Source organism: Homarus americanus, unplaced genomic scaffold (genome assembly GCF_018991925.1).
Source record: "Homarus americanus isolate GMGI-L3 unplaced genomic scaffold, GMGI_Hamer_2.0 scaffold24523, whole genome shotgun sequence".
Lineage (NCBI taxonomy): Eukaryota > Metazoa > Arthropoda > Malacostraca > Decapoda > Nephropidae > Homarus > Homarus americanus.
This window is the reverse complement of record NW_024744357.1, coordinates 3,216,493-3,225,589: the sequence shown is the minus strand read 5'-3', so window position 1 is coordinate 3,225,589 and position 9,097 is coordinate 3,216,493. Positions and strand designations below refer to the sequence as shown.

The window sequence follows — 9,097 nt, the reverse complement described above, 5'->3', positions numbered from 1 at the left end:
TAACCAACCACACAAACGATCAGCTTCCTAAATAGATGTTAAAATTTGAGGATATAAATATTTACGCTTTGCTGTATTATATATATATATATATATATATATATATATATATATATATATATATATATATATATATATATATATATATATATATATATATATATATATATATATATATATATATATATAATTATTTTTTTTTTTTTTTTATAAATCACTTGATCAAGAATAACTATATCCAGTTTTGGACGACTCTAAAGTATGATTTAGGGACTGTGGCAAAATTACTAATAATTTGTAATCCAATAAAATTCTAATTACTTGTCGAAAATACACTAGTCGAGTATAAGTAAAATTACTATCATAAAATGGAATATAGTAAAAAATATTAAATTAATGATGACTGAAAATTTATTAAAAGTAGAAAATACTTATTATGACCAATTATTTATTGTTGTTCAATGTCTGTTTTTATGAACATAAAACAATTATGAAAAACAGGTAATCTAATAACTCTTTCAGAACATAAAAGTTTAAATGGCATTTTTAAAGATACAGTTGGGAAAAATGGAGCATGTTCTGAGGTCACCTTAAACAAAATTCCCCAGCACTGTCTCTTAAACAACGTTTCTTTGATCCACACAACTGCCATCTTCTAGTCCAAGGTATTTTTTGTCTACCAAGGTAATAGAATGCCATTAGAATACTGGGTATCAAACATAAAGAAAAGATTCACTTTACTATAAAAATCACTGTTGAAGAAGAGAAGCAATTCACTCAGTAGTATATCATATTAAACAATTAACACCGCCACTCAGAATTTGCTGGATTTTAATTGCACCAACAAAATGATGTTAAAAGTATTTGTCATTAATACGTGAAAATGGGTGTAACAAATAGTTCTGTATAACTAAACATTCACTTTCTATTTTACCATCCTCCCAATTCCAAATACGTCTCCACCTGAATCGTCACCAGCGTCATAATCATCTTCACCCCCTGTAGTGTTGTTGGAAGATTTGAATTGAAAGATAAAAATAAACGAAAAAAAGTGCCCAGATGATACTAAATAGTATATAATAATTCCTTAAGATAAATTTATATTACATTATATATTTTTCGGGTGCTCTCAGGAGTAGGTGGGGGCCTCACGGCTCAGTCAATATTTTTGTTAATGTTAATTTTATCTGCGTTTTACTGATTAAGTAAACTGTTGCAATATATGTGCAAATATCAGTAAAATATAAAAATGCGATATTATCCCGTCTCTGCGTAATCAAATACGTTCCTTATTGGTTATTTTTAGTTAAATTCAACGAACACAAACTGTTCCCCCAAAATAAGAGCAGAATTTAAATAAAATTATACAACTTTTTTTTTCCATTGGTCTAAGCAAAAATTGGGTGAAGTTGGGGGCTTTAGAAGGGGGTGGTACTGCTGAGAGCGACCAGCTGACTGGGTGACCCTGAACTCTGGCTGGGGTTACACCGTTGCCGGTATAAAAGAGCTTGTTGGATGTTGGTCCTCATACTACTTCTGACAAGATGAAGTTCCCCGTGATATTCCTCTGCCTCACCGCCCTCACATGGTAAGACTTTATTATATTACAATAATTGTGGTTATATACTTGACTGACTTCGTGCCAAACATGCAGTAACTCTAACTGACAATTATTACGACAACACTTTCCTAGTTTGGTTGGATGAGCTCAGAGAAGGTTATCAAGGTTGCAGTTATGTTCGTGAGCTTTTACATTGCAAATTCCGATGAAGAATTTACTCAGTTGTTCTCATGCCCTGAACATTATATTTTCGTATCAAGTATATCTGACACTCGTACATAAAAACTTGTTACTAGTATTTTATTTATAATTAACTGAGAAAATATACCCAATATCGTGTACTTGAGAGCAGACAGGGAATAAAACATTCTTCCTGTACACATCTTCCCATGTGCACCTATCAACATTAGATACACAAATCTGCGGCTCTCGTGCAAATTTCCTGCGTAAAGGAAACAGCCTCAATTAGCCCTTTATATCAATTCATATGATTGCTCCTCTACGTCGAGTTTAAAGGGTAAGAAATATTTGTGTGCATCATCATCACAATTACTACTCTGATTCTCTATTATGTATGTGTATGTGTATTAAATCTAGACTAAATTTATATACGCACTACCATAAATAATAAGCCACGAAGACTAAGCTTGACGAAGGAGTAATATGTAATATGCATCAAGGCTGTAATAGTCTCACAAATCATCCGACATCCAGGCAAGGAGAACAGATGATGGCAAGGATAACAACCCACGCCATCGAGCAAATCAACGAATATGAAAAAAAATGGAAAATTAAAACCAATACACAGAAACTAATGATAATACATATTGCCAGAAAAACCCTACACCAATCACAGTCAACAACGTACCTATACAATACTCCAACCAAGGTAAAATTGGGACTCACAATAACAAGAACAGGCATAGCAAAACACGTAAAACAACGCAAACAGACTGCCCAATCACAACTCACGAAACTAAGACGATTCAGCAAAATGGACACCAAAATTCAACTACACCTATACAAAGCACTTATCCGCCCACACCTAGAATATCCACCAATACCACTCAACACGATCAGCAAATCCAGTCAACTTAAACTTCAAGCAGTACAAAACAAAGCTATCCGTAGAGCATCAAAGCAACTTCCGCCATACACCACCAAAATACAAGAACTTCACGAATTATTCAATATCGAACCACTGAACATACGTACACACAGCCAAGCACAGAGAGAGGACCAAACTTGAAGAGATGGAGGACCCATTATTCTCCAAGTTAAAGAAGAAGGAACAACTAAAACCCACAGCTGGTGGCCTAAGAGTCAATGCTGACATTGCAGAACAAGAACCACTCTACACAAAGAGGTAAACAAATAACACTACCACCGGACAAATAAAAATTAACACCCATACAATAATGAATATCTAGCTAGCTTAACTCCTCCTCCCTCCTCAACCTCCTCCCGAGGACGGCTCAGCTGCGCGCGGCCACCACCCAATCATATCAACTCGTCTCCGCTAGGTGGACAGCCCACCTGCTATCTACCCCTCCCACTCTTCTTCCCGTTTCCACGCTTTACTTCTCTCTCTCCTTTCCCAGTGCAAAGTCATTTGCCACTTTACTTCATTATCATCATCATCATCATCATCATCGGTCCTCATACTACTTCTGACAAGCAAGATGAAGTTCCTCGTGAGCCTCTTCTCCCTCTCCGTCCTCACGTGGTAACACTTTCATACATTATAAAAGTTTGAGTTATACAATTGAACTTGGAGGTAAAGATTGAATTAGAGAGACAATTACTTTTGATATTCTGTGTTATGTCGACCAGGATTTATTAAACGGTTCCCATATTTCACTGAACAAATTGAATAAAATCACCTAAATATACAGTACCTGCCCATAAACGCTCAGTCCTAATGCTAATGAGTCCATACATGTTCTTTACTATTTTATTTATAACTTACTGAAAAAATACTTAACATACTAGAGAACAGGAAGGAAATGAAACGCTCTTACTGCACATATCTTCGTGTGCGTGTATCTTCTAATTTGTGACTAACATGCTTTTCCAACGCCATTATTTTTTAATAACACTTAAACTAATTCAAAAATAAAAAGGGTTTAAATGAGGACATTACCTTGTGGTAGGGCGCAAGAAACTCCAGAGTGTGACTGTGGCGCCTTCATTACTGAGGCTCATGACGAGATAGAAGTGTTCGCCATGGACGCCTTCGAGGTGGAAAACTGTGAAGATGAAACTGACTGCCATGACAAATGCCGCACAGAGGTAAGTTTTTACTTTCATGTACTTATATATTTTCCACAGAAGTGTCAAGATCAGACTTCGTGGAAGTTTACGATAAGATTTTGTTTCGCAAATTAAATCCTGAGTTGATGATTCTGCTCTTCAAATACAGATTCTAGTTTTACATATTCCTCTTAACTTTCGTTGACTTACAATCGCCTAATCGTAGGATTATTTATTTTTTAATTCTGAGGGTAATAATATTTTTGTCGTATTGTTTACAGTGGAACACACAGACCAGCGAAGGAGACCTGAATTTCGAGCTCCCCGACGGCAAGACGGTGGGCCAGACTATGTGTGACGACCTGGCTGAGGACTTGAGGCTGTTCGTTGGTCCAGGTAAGTCTTTCTTTCATAGGGCGAGATTGATAAACAGTAGGAGAAAAGAAAAAGGGTTGGGGGGGTATAGAGATAGTAAGAAAAGAAACAACGAACAAGAAAGAGTTATATTGATCATGCTATAAAAATTATCAACATATACAACACATGCACACAAAATATAGCATATACTGTGTATATATATATATATATATATATATATATATATATATATATATATATATATATATATATATATATATATATATATATTGATACTTCCCATAGTATTTAATTTTAAATGATTTATGCATACTCTAATAATCTGTTATAAATCAACACACAGGTGTACCTCTACGTGAAACTGTGTGAAGATCCATGGGAAGATGACGGTGAGGCCACCAAGGAAATGCTGTGCTGTACTGACGGCAAACACGAAGCGTGCTAATATATCCCAGTGCATCACCAGCCCCTGAGGCCTTAGGTTTTCTTTCGGCAGCAACCTAAGCTTAAATGCACCCAAATTTATGTTCATATAACAACTTACACCTTACTAACAGTGACTCCTTGCTCGAACTTTCAACTGAATCATTGTATCGACACAGCTGCTTCTCCTGACAAACATTACACATTAATTGTCAATAGACATGTGAAGTTGTGAACCCCAAAATTTACATATACCCAGTGACCATCGGAGGTTGCTACCCAAACCGCTTCCCGCAGCTAACTACAATAATTGATGACTTGAACAGCTACGGGATCTAACTTCCAACCACTGTCACATACTGTACACACCACCTTATGGGCTGAATTAAATATTTACATCAATAAAATAATGCCAATTCGTTGAGTTTCCTAAACCTCGAAAATAAATTCAGAGAACTTACATCATGAAGGACGTGGTGGAGAACAGAAGAACTTTATCATCGTCTAAAGTTCTCTCACACCAATACTATGATGTTGTTCTCTTCACTTGCTTCCAACACTTAATTGCATCGACGTATAATACTTGTCTTTATTCAGTTTCCCACACACAGACTTCAGCCATTGTAACAACTACGACCATGATTATAACAACCACGACCATGATTATAACAACAACGACTATGATTATAACACCTACGATTATGATCATAACCACGACCATGATAATAACAACCATGACCATGATTATAACAACCACGACCATGATTATAACAGCAAGACTAGCAATGTAACAACCGACAATGATTTTAACAACCACGACCGTGATTATAACCACGACCATGATTATAACAACCACTACTAGTTATAACAACGACGACCATGATCATAACCGACCATGATTATAACAACCATGATAGTTGATTATAACAACCACGACCATGATTTTAACAACGCCACGACTATGATTATAACAACCACGGCTATGATTATAACAACCACGACCATGATTATAACAACCACGACTATGATTATAACAACCACGACCATGATCATATAACCACGACCATGATTATAACAACCACACCTATGATTATAACAACCACGACCACGATATAACAAGCACGACCATGATTATAACAACCACGACTATAATTATAACAACCACGAGCATGATTAAATACAGGCGCGAACTAGGCACGAAGGGCCCACGACCACTTGTTCTTTACTATATAGTAGGCCTGTATCTGGGCTCTCAGGGGTTCCTAGTGTATTATCGTGGCTCCCACTGGCCTAGTATTTCGTGCTTAACTATGGTACCATCTGGGCTCTGGCACCTATTGTAGTCCACACTGTATAGTATGCCTGTATCTTGGGCTCCCAGGATACCTATTGTATAGTAGGCCTGTATCTGGGTTCACAGGGCACCAATTGTATTCCCTACTGTATAGTATACCTGTATCTGGGAACCCAGGGGCCCAGGCAGGGGCGCTAGCGACCCCAGGGGTTAACCCAGGGACAGCAGCACTCCACTTAACCGCGGCGCCCCGAGAGTCCCTGTCGAGAACAGCATTGCTCCCAGGGGCCCTACGAGGGACGACGGCACCTGTAGGTGCCTGCGAGGGGTTGTTGCTGCCCCCTGGGGCTTTCCCAGGGACAGCAGGTCTGCCAGGTGCCTCTCATGAACGGTGGCGCCCCTAGGGTCTCTCTCGAGGCACAGTATCGCTCCCAGGGGCCTACCAAGGGACGACGGCACCTCTAGGTGCCCGTGAAGGGTCGCTGGCCCCCCCAGTGGCGTTCTCGGGGACAGCAATCCCTTACTGACTGTTCATTGGTCTATTCTTTTTCCCGCCAAATTACAGCCAATAGGAGAAGAGAACAGTCAGTCAACACAACACCACAACTTATGTTTTCCTGTTCAATATTGTTTCTGTTACCGTCTTCAGAATTCTATGATACTGGAAATGTGATGGGAAGTGTATTTATTTAACGTGGCATCTCCCAGAGTTCTAAAGAGCGCAAAAACTACTGCACCAAGGGGCCCAACAGGTATGGCGTTCCCAAGGCACCTATTGTGTTCCCTCCTGCATGATCGGCTTGCATCTGGGCTATTAGGGGCCCTAGTGTATTCTTTACTGTATAGTAGGCCTGTATCTAAGCTCACAGGGCACCTGTTGTATTCCCTACTGTATAGTATGCTTGTATCTGGGCTCCCAGGGGCCCTGGCAGGGGCGCTAGCGACCCCAGGGGCTATCCCAGGGACAGCAGCACTCTGCTAAACGGCGGCGTTTCTAGGGTCCCTGCCAGGGGCGCTGGCGCCCTCGGGGACTCTCTCGAGGATAGCATTGTTCCCAGGAGCCCAACCAGGGACGGCGGCACCTGTAGGTACCCGTGAAGGGTTGTTGCCGCCCCCTGGGAATTTCCCAGGGAAAGCAGCGCTGCCTGATGCCTCTCATGAACGGCGGTGACCCTAGGCTCCCTGCCAGGGGCGCTGGCGCCCGCGTGGACTCTCTGGAGGATAGCATTGTTCCCAGGAGCCCAACGACGGACGACTGGGTCTCTACGTGCCTGTGAAGGGTCGCTGCCGCCCCCAGGGGCTCTTCCAGGGACAGCAGTGCTACCAGGAGCCTCTCATGAACGGCGGCGCCCCTAGGGTCTCTCTCGAGGAGCAGTATTGCTCCCAGGGGCCTACCAAGGGTCGGCGGCGCCTCTAGGTGCCCGTAAAGGATCGCGTTACACTTAGGCTCTCTCGGGGACAGGTAACCTTTACTGACTGTTCATTGGTCTATGTTTTTTCCTGCCAAATTACAGCCAACCAAGGCAAAGAAGAGAACAGTCAGTCAACACAACACCACCGCTATGTTTCTGTTCGATATTGTTTCTCTTCAGAATGCTATGATACTGGAAATGTGATGGGCGGTGTATTTATTTAATGTGGCATCTCCCAGAGTTCAAAAGAGCGCAAAAATTACTGCACTAAGGGGCCCAACAGGTCTGGCATTCCCAGGGCACCTATTGTGTTCCCTCCTGTATGATAGACCTGTATCTGGGCTCTCAGAGGCTCTAGTGTATTCTTTACTGTATAGTAGGCCTGTATCTGGGCTCACAGGGCACCTGTTGTATTCCCTACTGTATAGTATGCTTGTATCTGGGCTCCCAGGGGCCCAGGCAGGGGCGCTAGCGACTCCAGGAGCCATCCCAGGGACAGCAGCACTCTGCTGAACGGCACCGCCCCTAGGGTCCCTGCCAGGGGCGCTGGCGCCCCCAGGGACTCTGTCGGGGATAGCATTGTTCCGAGGAGCCCAAGGAGGGACGATGGCGCCTCTAGGTGCCAGTGAAGGGTCACTGCCGCCCCCAGGGGCTCTCCCAGGGACAGCAGCGCTCCCAGGTGCCTCTCATGAACGGCGGCGCCCCTAGGGTCTCTCTCGAGGAGCAGTATCGCTCCCAGGGGCCTATCAAGGGACGGCGGCGCCTCTAGGTGCCCGTGAAGGGTTGCTGGCACCCCCAGGGACTCTCTCGGGGACAGCAATCCCTTACTGACTGTTCATTGGTCTATTCTTTTTCCCGCCAAATTACAGCCAATAGGAGAAGAGAACAGTCAGTCAACACAACACCACCGCTTATGTTTTCCTGTTCGATATTGTTTCTGTCACCGTCTTCAGAATGCTATGATACTGGAAATGTGATGGACGGTGTATTTATTTAATGTGGCATCTCCCAGAGTTTAAAAGAGCGCAAAAATTACTGCACTAAGGGGCCCAACAGGTCTGGCATTCCCAGGGCACCTATTGTGTTCCCTCCTGTATGATAGACCTGTATCTGGGCTCTCAGGGGCTCTAGTGTATTCTTTACTGTATAGTAGGCCTGTATCTGGGTTCACAGGGCACCAATTGTATTCCCTACTGTATAGTATGCTTGTATCTGGAATCCCAGGGGCCCAGGCAGCTGCGCTAGCGACCCCATTGGCTAACCCAGGGACAGCAGCACTCCGCATAACAGCGGCGCCCCTAGGGGCCCTCTCGAAGAGCAGTATCGCTCCCAGGGGCCTACCAAGGGACGGCGGCGCCGCTAGGTGCCCCTGAAGTTTCACTGGCGCCACCAGGACCTCTCTCGGGGACAGCATTCCCTTACTGACTCTTCATTGGTCTATTCTTTTTCCCGCCAAATTACGGCCAATAGGAGAAGAGAACAGTCAGTCAAGACAACACCACAACTTATGTTTTCCTATTCGATATTGTTTCTGTTACCGTCTGCAGAATGCTATGATACTGGAAATGTGATGGGCAGTGTATTTATTTAACGTGGCATCTCCCAGATTTCTAGGGAGCGCAAAAACTACTGCACCAAGGGGCCCAACAGGTATGGCGATACCAGGTCACCTATTGTGTTTCCTCCTGTATGATAAGTCTGTATCTGGGCTCTCAGGGGCCCTAGTGCATTCTTTACTATATAGTAGGCCTGTATCTGGGCTCTCAGGGGCTCTAG

The 9,097-nt window shown here is 42.7% G+C and overlaps 1 protein-coding gene across 1 annotated transcript; it reads left to right on the top strand.

Annotated features, from left to right (window-relative positions):
• Nucleotides 1-1,511: 1,511 nt before the first annotated feature.
• Nucleotides 1,512-4,954, top strand: LOC121877757. Its single transcript, XM_042383614.1, has 4 exons — nucleotides 1,512-1,588; nucleotides 3,715-3,853; nucleotides 4,096-4,210; nucleotides 4,875-4,954. Exons 1-4 carry the CDS (start codon nucleotides 1,545-1,547, stop codon nucleotides 4,952-4,954), a joined length of 378 nt encoding a protein of 125 aa, XP_042239548.1. The 5' UTR covers nucleotides 1,512-1,544.
• Nucleotides 4,955-9,097: the final 4,143 nt, after the last annotated feature.